This window comes from Lithobates pipiens, unplaced genomic scaffold (genome assembly GCF_037356315.1).
Source record: "Lithobates pipiens isolate NorthernLeopardFrog02 unplaced genomic scaffold, aLitPip1_a1.2 Scaffold_3, whole genome shotgun sequence".
Classification (NCBI taxonomy): domain Eukaryota; kingdom Metazoa; phylum Chordata; class Amphibia; order Anura; family Ranidae; genus Lithobates; species Lithobates pipiens.
The window spans coordinates 230,426,171-230,447,674 of record NW_027507790.1 but is presented as its reverse complement, the minus strand read 5'-3'; the positions used below and the strand labels follow the sequence as shown (position 1 = coordinate 230,447,674).

Below are 21,504 nucleotides of genomic sequence, written 5' to 3'. Positions count from 1 at the left end.
GGATTTGTGACAATGTCGGAGGAGAATTATGCATAGTGCAGCCAGAAAATGGATTAACAGTATGTATTCGTAATGGCAAAAAGTACCTTCCATTGGTCTCCACCTTCTCCAACTGCTTCCTTTTTTATTTTATTTTTTTATTTTGCTGCTGTGATCTGAATTCCGGTTAGAGGTTCACTACGTTTGTTCTCCATATTCCTACTATATGTAGCCAACCTCTGTTGCTTGCTTCTGAAATGGACTATGGGATTTGTAGGGTGCATAGAATAGTGTACGTGACTGCAATGCTTATTCTAAACAAACGGAAGGGAGGAGGAAAATTAAAAGATTTGAGAGCTCACAGAGGATGTTACAAGGAGGGAAAAAAACAGTAAAACATTTTAATGACAACCAGTTTACAAGGCCATCAAGTAATAAATGTACTTGGATTATTTTTGGAGCATAAGGATATCTTTTAGTGTCTCTTGAAATCGCATTCAGAGTTTTTTTCTGGACAGAGTAAAAAAAAGGGGGTTGAGAACTCCTGTTGTATTTTACTGCTGTCTTGGGTAAGTTCAAGAGCTACAAATACAGCCATGGGCAAAAGTTGAGTGACAGAAAAATTATGCAGCCCCAATTTTTATGATGGCAATTTGTATATACCGTATTTATCACCGTATAACATGCACCCCAAGTTTAGGAGGGAATTTTAAGGAAAAAAGCCCTTACATTTAAATGCCCATCAATGCAGCCTTGTCAGTGTCCACCCGCAGCCTTGTCAGTGTCCTTTTCAGCTTTGCCATTTAAAAACGGCGTCGCCGAGATACAGAGCCGGATGTCCTGCATTCGCCCACCTTTTGGGCCCACAGGCTCACAATCGGCGTATAACAAGCACTCCCGATTTTAAGGGGAAAAGGTGCGTGTTATACGCAGATAAATACGGTACTCCAGAATGTTATGAAGAGTGATCAGATGATTTGGACCGTCTCCTACAGTTGATTCAGCTGTGGGATTGGGGCACCACCAGTGCAGAGCTTGCTCAGGAATGGCAGCAGGCAGGGGTGAGTGCATCTGCACACACTGAGGTGAAGACTTTTCTCTATCGTTAAGTGAAGGACACAGCAGCTCTTCTTGACCTTTAGGGTTATATCGCCCCTTTAGAAGAGAACGAGCCAGAAAGTGTTAAAAACAGCAACACTTGCACAGTACCACCCAGAGGCCGGTCCTACTGGCTATAACCCCTCACATTGCATCCAGCAGCTCAGTTTTTTTTCTGCCTAGTGTAGAAGGACCTGGCTCCCGATGGGACCATTGGTCCTGTGAATTTTTTATTTTTTATGCATTTTTGATTCCTCTGATCTACAATCAACAGTCAGGCTGGATCATATAGATCCTTGTAGTCTCCTCAGCCTGGCCATCGAGTGTAAGCAGACCGTAGCTACACGATGGGTCGGCCACGACATGCCCCGTCAAATCCAGGGGCGGCCGGTAAGCTATATGCTCCGGGGCACACATATGACCGAGCTACTGCTGTCTGTGTCACAGTGTGCCGTGGCCGGCAGCCACCCCGTACTGCTCGGGTAATGGGTCTGTCTGTGGAATGCATCCAGTAATCCCTGCAGGAAGGGCAAGTATGGTTCCACCTGTCTCTGCAGGATGGAGCAGCTGGGCATTTCCCGGGAGGTCCACTAGGGGGGGTCTATCACTCTCCCTTTCTTCTCTCCCTTCCCTCCTCCCCATGCTATTGGCCTCTGTTTGTTTGACTGGGAAAATGGGGGTGCGGTGTACATACCTAGCCAGGGGTCCTCCAAGGGGGGGCTCTGGGTCCTGGCAGGGGGCTGCGCTGGGTGTTGGGCGTTCCACTCATCCCTTTCCCTGTTTCTGGGCCACAGTGGGGTGTTTGTGTTGTGTGAGACATGTGGGGAGGCTGCCATTTTCGTGGGGCCGCGGCTATTTATTTGTAGCCACAGACAGTTTTTTTTGCCTTTCAGACATTTTCTTGTCGCCCTCAGACATTCTTGCTGAGGCGGCCATTTTCTAGTAGCCTCAGGTACTTTTGCCTCTAGCGCTGGGTGCTTATTTCCTTCTGGAACAGCATGCTTAACACACACACCTCGTGGATGACACAGGGGAGAGCGGACAGCAGCAGCGCAGTACCTGGGTCAGGGTGATGAGTCCTGCGGGGGGGCCCTCATTCTCTGGCAGCTAGGAGGGGTCCTTATGTGGTGACAGGTGAGTGTGGGTTCCATCATGGCATCAGAAGCTGACTCTTCTTCCCTAGACATCCCTGTTATTCCAACTGGTTCCCTTGCACCTGCGGTGCCTATGGGCGCTCTGTCGGCTGTCGTGGAGGCCTTTGTTGCCAGGGTAGAAGTGGCGTGTGGACGCAAGGGGGGTAAAAAAGCCCCCTCCCCCCACCGTTTTCTGGGGAAAGCTCTTATTCAGGCTCGGGCTCCGCTGTTCCAGGCAGCCACTGTTCTAATGTATCAGAGGATGCGGACCAGGACCGTTCAGATAATGAGGATGACTCAGGTCAGCACAGGAAAAGGCGCTTGTAGGAGCACTTATTACAGCAGTGCGGGATACCCTAAAAATGGAGGATACAGCGGGGGCATCTACAGAGGTGTCAGTCCCTTTCAGGTCCCACAAGCCGGCTCACACGGCTAAGGTGTTTCCTTACCCACCTTATTTTGATACGTTTATTTACAAGGAGTGGGGAAAACCGCAGCGGGCCTTTTCAGTCCTGAAAAAATGGACACCTGCTCTGATTGTTGACCCCCCGGTATCCAGGTTAAATAAGGTAACCACAATTCCAGTGGAAGGGACTCCTGCTTTCAAGGACCCTGCCAACAGAAGGGCTGAGGCGGTTGCCCGGTCCATGTTTACGGTGGTGGGGTCAGCATTGCGGCCAGTGTTAGCCACGGCCCTGGTGTCGCAGACGCTTACTGAATGGGATAAATTGTTGCACCGTGAATTGGAGAAGCAACAGGCTTCCCTGGTCTGCGTGGAGCTTGCAGACCAGTTAGTGCAGGGCCTTAAGTATGTCTGGGCTGCGGCCTTGCTCTCTAGAGCCTCAGTATCAGTAGGAGTACTACATCGCCTGATTTGGCTGAAATGCCGGTCTGCGGACCAGGCATCTAAGAAAGCACTGGCGAACATACCCTTCCAGAGTGAGTGGCAATTTGGAGCCTTGCTGGATGACATTATTAAGAATTGTTACTGGGGTAAGAGTACGTTACTCCCACAGTCCAGAAAAGGGACGGAGCCACAACGTAGGCAAGGGCCGTCCTTTTCTGCTCAGAAGCGGAATTTTCGTCCGCCCAGGTTGACAGGTAATCGTTCCCAGTCCGTCAAGGTGCCTGCTGAGGGACAAAAGCATCCCTGGTTTCGCAAGCAAATCTGTTCCCGTATGAAGGTTTGCCCCCGCCTGACTCTCGGATGGAGGGTCATCTTTGGCGCGGTGGATTTCCCTACTTTCCGACCAATGGGTCTGCGAATTTGTTTCCTCAGGGTACAAGATAGAGTTTCTTTCTTGTCTGCCAAACAGATTCTTTTCCCTCCAACCTTCATCTTCTTCCGGCTCGGCGGCAGGCCCTGTTTGGGGCAGTACAGGACCTGTTGCTGCGTGGGGTGATGGTACCTGTACCAATGCCGGAAAGGTTTCAGGGATTGTACTCCAATCTGTTTGTATTCCCAAAGAAGGAATGGGTCTGTCCGGTCCAGGAACTAAAGGCTCTCAACAGCTTTGTGAAAGTAAAAAAGGTTCCGGATGGAATCAGTTTCCTCAGTGGTCGCTGCACTTCATCAGGGGGATTTTCTGGCATCCCTGGACACCAAGGACTCATACTTGTCCCCATATGCATCAAGCATCAGAAGTTTCTGCGATTTGCGGTCAGGGACAAGCACTACCAATTTGTAGCTCTCCCTTTTGGCCTGGCATCAGCACAGAGGGCCTTCAGCAAGGTGCTAGCCCCAATTTTTGCTTTGCTAAGGCAGCGAGGGATTGCAATCGTGGGTTACCTGGATGACCTCTTTCTGAGGGCAGCATCCGCCTCAGAATTAAGGGAGGATGTAGCAATCACCATTCAAACTCTTTGGGAATTTGGGTACTGAACCGACAGAAGTCGGTGTTGGTGCCGACTCAACGCCTGGAGTACCCGGGCCTGCTTTTGGACTCCTCGGAGGCGAGAGTCTTTCTTCCTTCGGACAAGCTGCAAACTCTTCAAGCTGCGGTGAAGTTCATTGCTGCCTTTTTGCATGCGAGTCCTGGGTCTCATGGTAGCCACTTTCGAGGCGGTATGGTATGCTCAATTCTACACTCAAGTCTTGCAGAAGGAGATCCTGTTAAGATGGGACAAATGTCCATTAACCCTGGCTTGTCAAATCCGAGTGAGCCAGCTAGTCAGGGACTCTCTACTCTGGTGGCTGAGGTCGCCGGCTCTTCAGTCCAGGAAGTCGTTCCTTCCTCTTCATTGGGCGGTGATCACAACGTACACCAGCCTGGCTGGTTGGTGTGGAGTTTGGGGTGTACAGTCAGCCCAGGGTGAGTGGACCCAGGAAGAATCCCGCCTGCCGATCAATGTGCTGGAACTTCGGGCAATCAGGCAGTGCCTCTCCACATGGTCACAGAGGCTGCAGGGGTGTCCGGTCCGAATCCAGTCGGACAACGCCACAGCGGTGGCGTATGTCAACCATCAAGGAGTAACAAGGAGCTTGGCTGCAGCACTCGGTCGCTCAAATCCTGCGGTGGGCAGAGTGGCGCACGCCGGCCCCCGTCGGCCATGTACATTCCTGGTGTAGAAAACTGGCAAGCGGACTACCTAAGTCGTCAGATGCTGGACCAAGGGGAATGGTTTCTATATCCGGATGTATTTCGGCACCTTTGCCTAAGGTGGGGCACGCCAGATGTGGCTCTCCTCCTGACTTCTCGACTCAGTCGGAAGGTACAGAGGTTTGTGGCCAGGTCAAAGAATCCCTGGGCGGACACGGCAGACACGCTGGTTGCTCCATGGGGGCATTATCGACTGATTTATGCTTTTCCCCCATTCAAACGTCTGCTTCGCAGAGTGGGGGTCGAGCGGATTCCGGTAATCCTGATTAACCCAGATTGGCCTTGGCGTCCATGGTATGCCGACATAGTACAAATGGTGGTGGATGTTCCTTGGCGACTACCGATGCGAGAGGACCTTCTGTCACAAGGTCCAATACTTTATCCTGCTTTACTGGCTTTAACGTTATGGCTGTTGAAAGCCAGGTGCTAAGGGACCGAGGTCTGTCGAAATCGGTAATATCCACTATGGTGAGGGCACGGAAGTCATCTTCTTGGAAGATTTATCATCGTAGGTGGAGGGCCTACATCTTCAGGGGTGAGGAGATGGGGTGGCATCCACATACGTATTCCGTTTCTAGTATCCTGCTGTTTTTGCAGCAAGGAGTGGTTCAGAAACTTGCATTAAGTACCATCAAGGGGCACATATCAGCGTTGGCTGTTTTTTTTTTTTTCAGCGTCCCTTGGCGACTTATTCATTTGGTGAGTACATTTGTTTAGTGGGTTCGACATGTGGCCCCTCTGGTTCGACCACCGCTACCTCCGTAGGATTTGAATTTGGTGCTCTCGGTGCTTCAGAAACCACCGTTTGAAAACATTAGGGAGATTCCCATGTTGACACTCTCTCAGAAAGTAGTATTTCTAGTGGCCATTACATCTGCCAGGAGGGTTTCTGAGTTGGCGGCCTTGTCTTGCAAGTCTCTCTACTTGATCCTCCACAAGGATAAGGCGGTGCTGCGTCCACAGCCTTTGTTTCTTCCTTTGCATTCCTTGGCAGTGGCCGGGCTCTCCGGGTGTATCTGTCTGCTACGGCTCCTTTTCGGAGGTCAGACTCGCTGTTTGTGTCAGTGGCTGGTCCGAAGAAGGGACTGGCGGTCTCATCGGCCACCATCTCTCGGTGGATCAGACAGATTGTAGTTCAGGTTTATGCCATAAGGGGACGGGTGCCCCCCTTTCCTGTCATGTCACATTCAACCAGGGCAATTGGTGCCGTTTGGGCTTTCTGACATCAAGCGTCTGTTTCCCAGGTGTGTAAGGTGGCGATCTGGTCGTCCATTCACACTTTCACTAAATTTTACAAGGTTGATGTGAGCGCATCTTTGGATGCTTGCATCGGCCGCAAGGTTTTGCAGGCGGCTGTTTAAGGTTGCAACTCCTCCGTTGAGGAGGTTGTTATGGGTGGAGTTATTGTTGTTTGCTGTTCCAACCCCTTGTTTCTTTGACACTGCTTGTGGACATCCCTAAGGTCAAGAAGAGCTGCTTTGTCCGTCAATGAAAGATAGAGAAAAAAGGATTTTTGTACTCCCCGTAAAATCCTTTTCTCTGAAGTTCATTGACTGACACAGCACCCACCACTCCTGTTTCTGTTTGTACTGCTTTTGACAAACTGAGCTGCTGAAGGTAGTGTGAGGGGTTACAGCCAGTAGCACCGCCCCTGGGCTGTATTGTGCAAGTGTTGCTGTTTTTAACACTTTCTGCCTAGTCCTCTCCTAAGGTCAAGAAGAGCTGCTGTGTCCGTCAATGTATTTAAGAGAAAAGGATTTTACGGTGAGTAAAAAAAAAAAATCCTATTTTTTGGAGGATGGCCTGGTGTCAAGAAGGGCAGAAAAGAAGCTATCTCCACAAAAAACATCAGGCACAGACTGATATTCTGCATAATGTACAGGGATTAGAATCCTAAGGACTGTGGTAAAGTAATTTTCTTTGAATCCCCTTTCCAATTGTTTGGGGTATCTGGAAAAAACCTTGTCCGGAGCAGAAAAAGTAAGCGCTACCATCAGTCCTGTGTCATGCCAACAGTAAAGTATGCTGAAATCATTCATGTGTGGGGTTGCTTCTCACCCAAGTGAGTGGGCTCACTCACAGTTTTGCTTAGGAACACAGCCATGAATAAAGTATGGTACAAAAACAGGAGGGAGTGTCCTACCTGTGGAGCCAAATGACAGCTTGAGCGGGGAGCTCTGACGCTCCACAGCCTCTCAGAGCTACATAGCGCAATGCTGTCCAACTAGGCACCTGCTGCTACTGTGTCCAACCAGGCACCTGCCACTGCATCAGAGCTCAAACATATGCTGCAGTCACTATACATGGGTGTGAGCAATCAGCCACACAGACACAGATCACCCACATCGCTGAACAAACGGGTGACCTAGAATCAAAAGTTGGGGAAGTAGTATCAGCTCACAATATCTTGGTGGATACCTACCAGGATCCATCACAGGAACTACAGTGACTTAAAGTGGAAGTAAACTCCCCTATCGTTTTCTGCCATCTTTGCCTCTGTTTAATCTTCAACTGCTATGGTGCTGCACATGTGATTCGTTATGAATTCAGCCATTGGATGGTTTGATAGTTTGGCTGAGAGCACATCCAATGTGCAGTTAGCATTCCCGGCATGCCTTTTTTTTTTTAACTGTTTAAATCCATGGGTTTACTTCCACTTTAAAGACAAGGTGGCAGACCTAGAGGACAGATCCAGAAGAAACAATGTTAAAATCAGGGGTATACCTGAATCTATGACGCAGCCAGAGCTCATTGGCTACCTACAAGCATTGTTCAAAAAGATCCTACCATCAGTCTCCAAACAGGATCTACTCATTGATCGGGCACACTGCCTTGTTAAACTTAGCTTCCTTCCAGACTCCGTACAATGCAATGTAATCATACGTATACATTTTTTTCATATCTAAGATATGCTCATGGCCACTGACAGGAAACTAAAATTCCTACCTGACCCATTCTCTCGATTCGCAATTTATGCAGGCATATCCCAAGCCACCGCAGTTAGACGGTGGAAATTCAGACCTATAACGGAAACCTTACGAGCTCAACAAATCAAATATAGCTGGGGACATCCCACAAAACTCCTGATAATATACCAGGACAAAGTAGTCCCCCATAATGACACCGAACGATGGCTTCAAATATCTCTCACCATGGGGGTACCAAGCAACATCTTCCATCCAACATGAAGAAGCATACAACTCGGCATCTGTCAAAAGATTGGGAAACTACGCCACCATCTTGATCCCAGCCTATCATGGGCAACTAACCTGGTAGTCGGTCGGCTCTTACTGTCATGGTTATGCAGCGATCTTCCTGTTTGCTTACCTCCCCTCGTGTTCAGATTAAGAGGCCAGCCACTTCCACCTGGTGGTTTTTATAACCTCTCCTCTAAGCATGGCTCCACCCCAGGCCCTATCAGGGAACCTTATATTAACCTGTGCACTGCAAGCCAACAGTGCTGATCAACCATTGTGTATTCCTTTGTGTGTTTAGCTTGCTGTTACCTGCCGTGTGCTCTTTTGTTGTTCCATTACCGATTTTGGCGTGTCTTTGACTATCCCTGTTTGCCTATGATCCTGACCTTTTGGCGTGTCCCTGACTATTCCTGTCTGCTTGTGGCCCCGACCTTGGCTTTGTCCCTCACCATCCCTATCCTCCTGTTGCCTACTGTGGGTGTGAGCTGGGGGACTCTGGGGGTCGCGACCTGGAGCCAGTTGCAGCCAAGTCCATCCTCACCACTCAAGGCTCTGGTGAACACCTACATCTGTCACCTCGCCTCAAGGTGGACCCGGCTGACGTGTTGCTTCCTGCAGATGATCCATTGCAGAGCTTAGTTCGCAGACTTGAGACCCAAGAATCGCATCAGACCCAGGTGATGCGATTCCTTCAGGATTTGGCATCCCGTGTTGAACAAGTTCAGGCCTCATTAGGACCCCCGGTTCAACAACCGCTATCTGCCGCTGCACCTATCGCATCAGTCGCAGCCACACATTCATTACAACTACCAGATCCGGCCCGTTCCTCTGGGGATTCCAAGGCTTGCAGGGGGTTCCTTAGCCAGTGCACAATTCATTTTGAACTTCAGCCCCAAAACTTTCTGTCCGATCGGGCAAAAGTTGCATACATCATATCCCTCCTGTCCGGCGAAGCGTTAGCTTGGGCTGCCCCTCTGTGGGAACTGAATGATCCAGTGGTTTTTAGCCTGTCTGATTTCTTGAAACTTTTTCGGAATATCTTCGAGGAACCGGGTCGTGTCTCCTCAGCGGCTAGCGCTCTTTTACATCTCCGTCAAGAGTCCGCGTCTGTGGGACAGTATGCTCTTCAGTTCCGTATCCTCACAGCTGAATTGAGCTGGAATAATGAGGCTCTAGTTGCAACCTTTTTACATGGCCTTTCTGATAGAGTGTAGGATGAATTAGCAGGAAGATCCCTTCCTGCTGATCTGGACAGTGTCATCACCTTGTGTAACCAGATCGGTATTCGCTTTCAGGAGAGGGCCCTGGAAAAAAGACGCCAGCACTCCCCGTTCTTTAGGCAGCCTGAGCCCCCAGTCCCTTCTGTTCAATCCGAGGAGCACCCCCTGCCTACCGAGGAACCTATGCAGTTTGGCTGGACTAAGTTATCTCCCGAAGAACGTGCTAGGCGCAGAACTCTGGGCCTATGTCTCTATTGTGAGGCCAAAGGTCATTTCCGTGACACTTGTTCTCTTCGTCCGGAAAAACGCTCAGGGCTAATACATCTGGAAGGTGGAGTATTAGACCCTGAAATATCACCTTCACCTTCTCGTCTTCTCCTTTCTGTGTTGCTTCATGTCGGTGCTTCCTCTCGTTCGGTCTCAGCACATCTGGATTCCAGAGCCGCTGCCAATTTCATGGATTGGGAAACTGCATCTTCTCATGCCCTTACCCATTCCTAAAAAGCCTTTAGTCCTCTCGTCCTCTCCCTAAATTGGTTTCGGTCTCTGAGGATAATCTAAAATACGAAGTTAGTAAAGTTTTGGATTCCCGGCTCCGTAAAAGCATTCTTCAGTACCTCGTACTTTGGAAAGGGTTGGGCCCTGAGGAGAGGTCTTGGATCACTGCATCTGAGGTCTTTGCTCCTCGTCTGTTGAGGAGGTTCCATCTGGCGTTTCCCTTTAAGCCTGGACCCAGGCGGTGGAGGGGGAGGCCTCATAAGAGGGAGGGTACTGTCATGGTTATGCAGTGATCTTCCTGTTTGCTTACCTCCCCCTCATGTGTTCAGACTAAGGCCAGCCACTTCCACCTGCTTGTTTTTATAACCTCTCCTCTAAGCATGGCTCCACCCTAGGCCCTATCAGGGAACCTTATATTAACCTGTGCACTGCAAGCCAACAGTACTGATCAATCATTGTGTATTCCTTTGTGTGTTTAGCTTCCTGTTACCTGCCGTGTGCTCTTCTGTTGTTCCGTTACCGACTTTGGCGTGTCTTTGACTATCCCTGTTTGCCTGTGATCCTGACCTTTTGGTGTGTCCTTGACTATTCCTGTCTGCTTGTGGCCCCGACCTTGGCTTTGTCCCTCACCATCCCTATCCTCCTGTTGCCTACTGTGGGTGTGAGCTGGGGGACCCTGGGGGTCATGACCTGGAGCCAGTTGCAGCCAAGTCCATCCTCACCACTCGAGGCTCTGGTGAACACCTGCTGGCTCTTGGACTCCGCGCCCCAGGGAATCTTATGCTCTAACCCTGGTGGGACCTTTCTCCCATCCGCAGCAGTCAGCCGTAGGGCCCACAATCTTGCGGTGCACTCCTGATCCCTACGGTGTGCATCTGTCACCTCGCCTCAAGGTGACCTGACTCTTACTCTGTTAACCATTTTCTAGATGAGAGGAAAGTGTCTTGTACTTCCCTGACTTGGGTGATAATCTACACCCCCCTAAGGAGACTTCACATTGTCCCTATGCCATTACAGTTAATGAACAATTGTTCAGTTTTATGTGTCCTGTTACTTTCTGAATTTTTTTACTCAATCTAGATAAGGTACCGAAATGTAACTTGCTAAAATGTAAAATGTTTACTTACTAACCTTGTATGCATCGTGTTTTAGCTCCATTCCAGACATTTCCAAGACTATCCATACCGCCCAATGGCCAAAATAACCTCCATTAGTGCAAGGGCCTCAATACCCCCTATAAAAAGTCTGTCCTCTGGAAAGAAGCTGCCTGTCTCCACACTGACATCCTCTCCCTCCAAGAGACACACTTTAATCAATCCAACCCTCCCACTTTCAAACACAAGGATTTAACACAATACTTTTTCGCAAATGCTGACATTAAATCCAAAGGAGTCATGATAGCTATAAAACATTCCAAACAGTTTCAAATTCATGACTCCTACTCTGACCCAGCTGGCCGTTTCATTATACTACAAGCCAATATAGACAACACCCAGATTAACACTATTAACCTCTACACACCTAACACTCACCAACGCTCTTTTTTTTTTGGGGGGGGGGGGGGAAATTCTGACCAAAAACAAAACAAAAAGCCCAAGGTCACCTTATAATCTGCGGCGACTTTAATGATACCCCAAATACCATAATAGACTCTTCTGACTGGGCTTGCAAAAGAACACCTTCACTGTCCACATTTATCACTAACACAAACCTCTATCACTCTTAGAGATGACTACATGGCAGTGAAAAGGACTATATTCCAAACCACAGAGACACGAGACTTGATCTGTTCCTTGTCGACAAGCTCCCGCTACAACATATTTCTAAGACAGAGATTGACTCCATCACATGGTCAGACCAGGCCCCTTTAGGTAGTTGCACTCGCGCTTATATTGTTTAAAAAAAATAAAAAGTGTTAAACAGTTTCCACCAATATAAATCAAAATTGTGCCACCAATACAATATGTGTGTACCATCAATTGCTATCTGATGCAATACTCTTATCCATTTGTATCCAAAAAATCAAAAACATAATATAGTATAAAAGTCCCAACAATTGTGTTCTTCATATATTTATCCACCGTGCTGAATCAATTGTGCATCCAGAAAACAACATGATTCGTGATTTACCACCACCATCCAATTTATGCTCCTACCAGAAATCGGTGACAAAAAAGCCTGTGTATATGCCTTTAACAACTGATCAGCTACATTTCCACCAGCTACAGAGTAATTCTCTTAGATTTCTCCAATGTGACTCTTAAATGCTCATAGAATACAAAACTGTCATCAGTGTGCCAAATTCCAAATTTATTTTAAATAAGATCCTTTAAAAAGTTTACACTCGCAGGTATGTGTGCCTTAGACCTGCACTGAGTCTATCCAGAGTTCCAGTAATGGCCTGTGATGGCCATTCTGTGTGCAGGGAACCAGCGAGCGGTTCAAGCCTCAGTATCAGCACGGTTTGTAGGCAGGATATGACGTCAGTGTTGCACAACTAGCCTCAGCGTCGAGGATATCGTCAAGATAAACCACCACACATAACTGCAACAAATCCTGGAGGACATCATTAATTCCTGGAAAACTGCCAGGGTGTTACAAAGGCCAAAAGACATTACGAGGTACTCATAATGGCCTGTTCTGGTATTAAACGCAGTTTTCCACGAGGATTTACAAATGAAACCTCAAGAACGTGCGTCTGCAACAAACTCCTCCATGGCCTTATTCTCCAAGACCAACAAAGAGTAAACCCGGCCACAAGGGGGTATAGTACCATGTTGAAGGTCAATTGCGCAACCATATGACCAGTGTGGAGGCAAGCTACCGGCTTGATTTTTGTCAAAGACATCACTAAAATTGTGTTACTCCTCTGGGAGGGAGTTGAGTGAAGAGGTGCATGTCTTACTGCATTGTGGTGACCAGGAAAGAACCTCAGCACGAAGCCAATCAAAATGGATTGCCTACACAGAGACTAGAGCAGCCACAGTGGGAGATTCCAGGTGAGCCATGCGACTCAGGTGCATTTGTAACGCCATGGCAAACTGATCCATGTGGTGATCCTGCTGATCCAATCTGGAAATAATATTACCAACAAGTGGATTGACTGCATCTTCTGAATTCATGGCCTTCGTCTACTGTCAGAAACCATGAATCGGACAGACAGAAGTACAGTTAAATCACACTTGTTTAATAATAATAAAAAAGGGGTAAACAGAATAAACTTTTGTCAAAACATAGCCAGAGTTCAGGAGCCGGAACAAGCTAAAACGTCAGGGAGCCAGAGATGAGCGTAGTAGAACAGAGTCTGGAGCCAGAATGAATGTCAGCCAAGCAAGTCTTTAAAGCGGAGGTCCAACCTAAAAAAAAAAAAAAAAAAAAAAAATACATAAACACGCTCATTAAAATAAATAAAAAAAACATTTGAAAAAATTTACTTTTTTTTTACTTACCATAAATGGCTGTTGCTAGGCAGATCATCCTGATCTGCCACTTCCTACTCCGCAGTTCTTGTCCTCTCTCGCTTTGTCTCCTGGGAGATGGGTCACGATGTCTTCTGGAATGTGTGTGTCCCAGTAGACAGGCGTCCATTCACAAAGCGCTGCGTGACAGGAAATGGGCAGTGAAGCTGCAAGGCTTCACTACCAGTTTATCATCGTTAGGTTGGAAGCACCTGATCCGGTGGACGGATCGGCCTCGGGGGGGAGGGGCAACATCACAGGCTCGCTGAACAGGTAAGTGCCCTTATTAAAAGTCAGCAGCTACAGTGTTTGTAGTTTCTGACTTTAAAAAACAAAAAACAGCCGGACCTCCACTTTAACAGGAACACAGGAGAGCGTCTCTAGACATGTGACCAAGGAGAAGGCAGAGATCATCTGGACTGGACGGCTTAAGTAGGCAGTACTGACGAGCAGGATATCATCAACGGGTGAGTCGCTGTGGAGAGATAGGAGCTGGCAATTACCCGACAGCTGAGCTTTGAGAAGGAGAGGCTGAGCCCAGCCCTGACAAATGTGGAGCGGTGTCTCTCTGTGCAGGGAAATTGTGAAGCAGTGTCTCTCTCTCTCTGTACAGGGAAAAGTGGAGCAGTGTTTCACTCTGTGCAGGTAAATGTGGAGCGGCGTCCCTCTCTGTGCAGGGAAATGTGGATGGGTATCTCTCTCTCTGTGCAGGGAAATGTGGGGCGATCTCTCTCTGTGTGCAGGAAATGTGGGGCGGTGTCTCTGTGTCTGTGCAGGGAAATGTGGGGCGGTGTTTCTTTCTGTGCAGGGAAATGTGGAGCGGTGTTTCTTTCTGTGCAGGGAAATGTGGAGCGGTGTCTCTCTCTGTGCAGGGAAATGTGGAGCTGTGTCTCTCACTGTGTGGCATAGCTTTACTTACAGAGTGACCCGGCTGGCCGAGACCCGTTTGTTCCACTGCTGGCCTCTATTGTCTGCATTGGTTGCTAGGATCGCCTAGTGTCTAGCAACCAGTGACATCATAGTCCTGAGGAGGAAAGCGAGGCCAAGGCTCCAGAACTCAGAGCGGAGTAGGATCTTCCTTCTCCTCCACACCTATTACTATTTGACTCCACCCACCTCCTCCCTCCATCTTAAGGGAACTGTCACTGACTGGCTGTGCCAGAAGCACCTCTCCAGAGTCAACCTGCCTGAACTGAGGTCAGGAGCAGTGAATGAATTAGAACATATGTGTAACGTGGATCATGTGTGTCATCTAATCATGAGCTGGCAGCAGAGAAGGAGGTCACATACTTAGATTTCAGCCGGGGGTTCATGCTGGGACTTGTAATCCTTTACTTTTGGGGATGTGACACCCCAAAAGTGAAGGACTACATGTCCCAGCATGAACTCCTCAGAGCTCAGAATGTGTCACCCCATGTCCACCCCCCCCCCCCCCCACTAGTGAAGAACTACAGGTCACGGCACCTGTGAGATCTACTAGAGCAGAGAGTACAAGTCAGGCCTTCTCGACCAACATCAGTGCCTGACCTCCCAAATGGACTTCTGGAAGAATGGTCAAACATTCCCATAGACACACTCCTAAACCTTGTGGACAGCCTTCCCAGAGGAGCTGAAGCTGTTATAGCTGCAAAGGGTGGGCAAACTTAATATTGAACCCTATGGACTAAGACAGGGATGCCATTAAAGTTCATGTGCATGTAAAGGCAGGCATCCCAATACTTTTAACAATAGTGTATCTAGGTGTGTCTAATGGCCAATTGTAAAAAGCTCACTTAAATTATCATTTGGAATTGATTTTTTCTGATAGCTCATGTTATCCATCAATACTAAATGTGTTGCATTGTTCAGTATTTAAATTGATGATGAATAGTGTGTTTATTATCCCTCGTATCTAGATCAAGCACAAATCAATAGGAAGGAAGAAGAAGAAGAAAGGAAGAACCTTGCTACGGTTTATGCTGATGTGGCTGCTAAATGGTTTGTCTATTCCTTACTGTTAATCACTAGTGATGGGCTTGGGCGTGTTCGGATCAAACCTGCCAGGAGGCTGGCACTGCACACCGCCAATCATAGTCAGCGTGTATGTGTGCAGCTGCCAGTCAGGAAATGCTGCACTGCCTATGATTGGCGATGTGCAGTGATGGCTTCCTGGTGGGTTTGATCCGAACACGCCCGAGCCCATCGCTATTAATCATTAAAGCTAAATAGTTTTATTACCATTGTTAATCCATGTTATGCTTGCCTAGTTACCAACCATATTGGGTGACAATATATCAAGTTTGCCTTTACTATCTGATTTGGTGCCTGTTTTCCTTGATATAACACTACTACTAGATACTAAGTATTGCCTTCAGTGATTTCCTGTGCTGCTGTATGTTTTTACACTCTGCCTGATGTTTTAGAGGGGCTGAAATTTTTGGAAATGGTTGAGGGAAAGAACAGAGGACCCATCCTAATCAGCAGCTCCTACACGGGTAGCGTTCCATCATGTGTGTTACAACCATGTTTCCATTGCAGGAATAGCAATGTCCATTCCTCTTTAAAGGGTAAATGTACCTTTAGTACAACATTCTGAATTTCACACCGCATCATCTGCAGAGCAAATTTTGAAATGGAACCACATACCAGACACTTGCAGGAAGCAGAATTTTATTGCTGAACAGCTTCAATCATAATAGAGTTGGGCTCAGGTATGTTTGGGATCTCAGTCCCAACCCACCTGCTTGCTCCCACCAGGAAGCCGACACTGCACACTGCTAATCACAGGCAGTGAGGCATTTCCCGGTCCGCACCTGCACAGATCGGGAAATGCCTCAATGCCTGTGATTAGCAGTGTGCAGTGTTGGCTTCCTGGCGGGATCGGGCAGGTGGGTTAGGACTAGGATACCGAACAAGCCTGAGCCCATCTCTAATCTGTAGGTTAACCATGGGTCCCATTGTTAAATGAACATTGTTATATATTGTTAATTTTATAGATAACAATGCTCACCGATGAGGGACTTACTAATGATTGCCATCCACCCAGCTTGATTCCTGATCATGCAATCACCCGGGCAGATGCTAGCTTGATGCCATTTCAGACCTCTTCAGCCTACAGAGGCCATTTCCATTTCAGCTTGATGAAGGCTTACTGTACCCTTTTCAATATGGTAATTATCACATACAATTACAATAAAAAAAAAAAAAGTTGAGAAATCTATAGTTATTTAAATGTTTACCCATTTGCCAGGTAGTTAGTAAAACGGTATACTAAATAACTCTCATTTATTTAAAAAAAATAAAAATTATATTATGTAGGCAAATTAGTCATAGCCTTGCAGCTAAATTTGGTCTGGGCCTCTAGGCTTTAGTGATCTTTGCTCATGAAAGAGTACGGCTGCTTGGCTTGGCCTGGCTGACACAGTGTTCTCCTCTGGCATTCCCATTTGTCTCTGTATAGACGCGTTTTTGGCCTTTTCTTTTTGCTACTTGCATGTGCTGGGAATTTATTTTTCTCTGTGGTCAGACATGTATCAGATTTCAGAGAACCCTGCAGAGCAAGAAAATACTGTGCCATCTCAGGGCACTCTAGTCTAGACAGTGTAATCATCCCTTTCGGCAAATACCCTTGTGTGGTTTTAATTAAGATTTTACTGTATAACATATCAGAGGGTGTAGGGTGTGTCTGGGAGTTCTGATAAAGCTGGATCTACCCTTTAAATCCCACTATACAATTATTTAACTATCCAACTATCCACATATTCACGATAAAGGTCTCAGGATTTGTTTACAAAAGGAAGAAATTACTTACCCCTGGTTCTGTTGAGGAACTTTGCAGAGCTCAGTGTGGGTAATGCAAATCCTCACGCCGGACGTTTGCCCTACCCCAGCCAGACCCCCGGGGCAGATTTTTCCAGATGGCGGGTGGGAGGCAAGTAAATAGCCTGGAGGCCAGAAACTTTTGTTCTTCCCTTGGAGGAAGGGGAACTGTTTGTTTTTCTTTATTTGTATCCTATAACCAATTTGTATCCATTACTCAATAAGCATTTGGCTTTTTTTACTAGTTACTTCCATGGGATGCTATGCGATTTCCGATGCTCGCCTAGTATATAGACAAAAATACTCATGTTCAACCATGTATCACCGGTTTATGAGGTATGCTTTGTTTATATGCCAATTAAACAATTTCTCCTACCCCGTGTCTTGTACCTCACTCAAAGTTCCAAAAAACCCTTTTTTTCTGATTTAGGGATAAAGGTGCATGTTATCATGCACCTCATTAATAGTCCCAGAACCCCTTTGCTTTCTTGGGAAGAACCTGTGTCAACTACAGTGGCTCCTACGGGGGTAGAGCTACAACCTGTTATCTGTATAGACCTGGTCTTGGGATACTCTGTACATAATCTGTAACTAGTAGCTTGACTTCTCTGACTCTGTCCTCAGTGTTAGAACATACACTATATTCTCAAAAGTATTGGGATGCCTGCCTTTACATGTACATGAACTTTAATGGCATCCCAGTCTTAGTCCTTAGGGTTCAATATTGAGTTGGCCCACCCTTTGCAGCTATAACAACTTCAATTCTTATGGGAAGGCTGTCCACAAGGTTTACAAGGTTCCCACAAGTGGAAAAGAGCCTCATCTGGGCCTTCAACTGTCTGGTGATGAACCTGACCTCAAGAAGACATACCTAACAGGGGCTTACCCTCATATGAGAGGCCTTCCTAATTTTCTCTACTTTGTTTAGCCACAGTAATGTGGAAGGTGGTAACATCCTTTCACTTCAGAGGAGTACACACTTTAACTGCATTAAATAGCTTTTAATTTCTTTCAATGCCTGTCTATGTCCCAGTTAGAGTTGCTGTCTGCTAAAACTTGTCATCTGGACAGTAGGAAGGTGTCTCCATATCAAATATGAATAGGTTACTAAAGTACGTAAATTCTCCTACGACAGGCAAAAAATTCAGAAGTGCTGTAATGTTTTTGTATTGTATTTTTGGACGAAAACTGTGCTGAATTTTTCTGCTTTTCTCATCGTGTGTATAAAGCTTAGGAAGCTCCAGCCAGAGCAATAAAAACCCAGCACAGGTTCTAATTCTTCCCCACTCTATTACATTTTGCCTGAATTTAAGATGGCCATACAGCAGTAAAATTTTGTTTGAAAATGTTTCATTTTATGAACATTGATTTAATATTCTAATCATTAGTCGGGTCACATCAATGTTTGTTTTTGACTGCAATGGTAAGAAAATTTGAAGGAGCAGGATGGATTTCTTTTTTTTTTAACAAATGAATTTCTAACAGCGTATATGGTTTTGGTTTGGGAACTTCCATTCATTGCAAAATTGAATGTTAAAAGCAAACATAATGTTGAAGTTGTTTCAAATGAAATCAAACTAGATGGGCAGAGACACAAGTCCGCTGAGAGCCGCAGCTGATTTTAAGTTCTGATGTTCGTTTTCCTGTACCTTGATGTAAGTTATTAGAAATAAATCTGCTTTATACACTGTACAGGCTTCACTGTATCCTGCTTTATTTGTAATGTAATCTATATGCTTGGGAGGAAAACGCCTGTAGGATTTACCTGGCTGCTGGAGGTCCTGGCTATCTAGATTCATGAGAGCAGTGATTGATGCAAGTTGGTGTTTGTGATTGAGTCATACCATATCATCAGGCCAGTGAGAAGAGAGAGAAGCTGGAACCATTGCAGAGTGGCCATACATGCTTGCTTTACATTTCCCTCTGGTAAGGAGATTTAACACTGGTGTGGTGTGACTTTCTTTATACACTGAAACTGGTGAAGGGATTTCATCTCTCCCTCCCTTTGAAAGACTGTTTGCTAAATTTCAGTGCCGCATTTGGACTTTTTTATACGTTTTTATTTGCTTATCAACAAATTGTGGTGGCTGCTTAGATCATTAGGACTGCTTAGTAGCGCGGGTATCCACCTGTTTTTGTATTGTTTTAAATGATGTTTGGAAGTCAAGTCATTGAATGTACTGAGAATTTTTGTTTGAATGTCAAAGAAGCCCAGGTCAGATATAGTAATGTCTTAGGTGTTGGCTAAAGAGGAACTTCTATACCTAGACAATTTTAGACTGACAAAAATGGAAAACATATTTCTTTTATTTTCAGTAATTTTTATTGTTTACTGTAATTGTGTCTGATAATTTCAGTATTAAACAGAAACACAGTGTCACTATCAAACTGCAGTGCAATGTAACCTCAATCTGGGTCATTGTGTACAGGAGTGGGTTAATTACCAGTGTTTTGGGGACTTTATTGGAGAGCTCTCTGAGTTTCTAGGACTACAGACCTACTGTGGCTATTATGAGGTTTTCACACTCACCCTGATGGATGTTTTTTTTTTTCATAGTGAATAACTGGACCACACAAAGGTGGGCAGGAACAGAATTGGGAATCATGGCTGACACCATTCAAGGAGACTAAACTTTTAATGATAGGGTCATACTTTCTAAATGTAAAAAGGGCATATCACACAAAGTAAAACAATAACTATAGTATTTAAATAGTATTGAATTGCCAAACACCACATAATTATATTAAAAGCTTTATTGTATAATTGGTATTTTTCAGTGCTGGTTTGAATCTTATATTGCTGACTTTAGATGTATTGAATGAGACCTGGATTAACCTGAATGAGATACTTTCTAATTATTTATTTATTACAGTTATTATATATTATAGATCATCTTGATATTGTCTCCTTGTGTTTAATTAGTGCTCTCTCAAGGACGGCTACAGCAAAATCAGCATCTTCCTTTGTGATGCACATTGGAGGTTTCACCCGAAATACCTGCAGAGGGAAGATAATGCAAATTAAGTGTGGTTATCATAGGACAATATAGCAGAATCTCTGGCTTGTAAAGCCTTAATTAAAGGTTATCCTCCTACATTACTGTATAGTCCTCCTTTGCCAAGCAGGACCCCGTTGTCTTTGCATTCTTCCCAGATGAGGTTCATTTCTTCTGCTGGCAGTGGCTGGAGCGTTTTCTAAATACAAGAAACCCAGATTACCAAGGCATTGATAGAAATTTGGGGATTTTGTAGACTAAACTAAGGGAACGTTTGTGAACACATGCCTAACAAACCTATAAGAAATCCACAGATCACTCATCAGAACTAGACCTTAGTATAGTATATATAACTGTACTTTAGTTTTATTTTAGGATATTGTAAACTGTATTGTGTCATTTAGGATATTGTAAACTGTCCCTTGTGCAAAAAAGCCTGTTCCATGTAGATATGATGTAGAGTGTTTGATGTGGAAGAACTAAAGTGGCATGCACAGAGCCCTGAGCTCAACAGTGGTGGTCACCCTTGGAATGAATTGGAATGTCAATTGTAAACCAGGTCTTCTTGTTCAACATCAGTACTTGACCTCACAAATCCCTTTATGGCTGAAAAGGCACACATTCCCACTAATGCCCCGTACACACGAGAGGGATTAAGTCTGACAGACCTCCAAAGGAGTTCCGCCGGAGTTCCGACGGAGTTCTGGCGGACTTTTCGACCGAACGGACTTGACCACACACCATCACACCAAACTCCGACGGAGTCGAACGTGATGACGTACGACTGGATTCGACGTAGGAAGTTCCTAGACAGTAGCCAATAGCTGCCCTAGCGTCGGTTTTAGTCCGTCGGAGTAGCACACACACGAGCGGATTTTTCAAAGGGGACCGGGTCCGGCGGAGTTCCGTCGGGAAAATTTAAAGCATGCTTCATTTCTAAAGTCCGTTGCAGCCCACACACGATCGGATAGTCCGCCGGACTCAGTCCGTCGGAGTTTGGATGTCGAAAAGTCCGCTCGTGTGTACGGGGCATAACACACTCTTGTGAAAAACCTTCCCATAAGAGTGGAGGCTGTTATAGTAGTAATGCCCATGATTTTGGAACGGGATGGTCAGGCGTCTACAAACTTTTGGCCTTGACCAGACAAGGCTGCTGGGAAGACCTTTTTGACTGTTGCTCACGGAGCCATTGGTCAATTTGATTTGATGTGATTAAGGTCTCCAGGGTGTTTGGTACTCTGACTCGCGCCAATTCATCCATTAGGCCTTCTGACAGGCATAGGAGAAACTGGTGTCGCCATGCTGCATCATTCCACTGTGTATCTGCACTGCAGCGTCTGAAGTCCATGACATGCTGGAGTGCATGGAGGGCAGCTTCTGCTGTGGTCCGTTGTGTGTTGTCATACAACTGGGCCATTGCCTCAATGAAGGTAGGCATGGTTTGTAGCTGTACGATATTTTATTCCAGCATCTGGTGTGCCCAAGACTGTGGCTCGCCTTGAAGTAGTGAGATAAGGAATCCCACTT

The 21,504-nt window shown here is 46.2% G+C and overlaps 1 protein-coding gene across 1 annotated transcript in view; it reads right to left on the bottom strand.

Annotated features, from left to right (window-relative positions):
- Positions 1 to 19,717: 19,717 nt before the first annotated feature.
- Positions 19,718 to 21,504, bottom strand: part of AGXT2 (alanine--glyoxylate aminotransferase 2) — a 121,136-nt gene continuing 119,349 nt past the window's right edge. Inside the window, exons 13-14 of the mRNA XM_077462874.1 lie at positions 20,078 to 20,176; positions 19,718 to 19,979 (exon numbers count right to left, since the gene is read on the bottom strand). Of these exons, the coding sequence (XP_077319000.1) occupies positions 19,872 to 19,979; positions 20,078 to 20,176 (207 nt within the window). The 3' untranslated portion in view covers positions 19,718 to 19,871. The remainder of the gene's footprint in view (positions 19,980 to 20,077; positions 20,177 to 21,504) is intronic.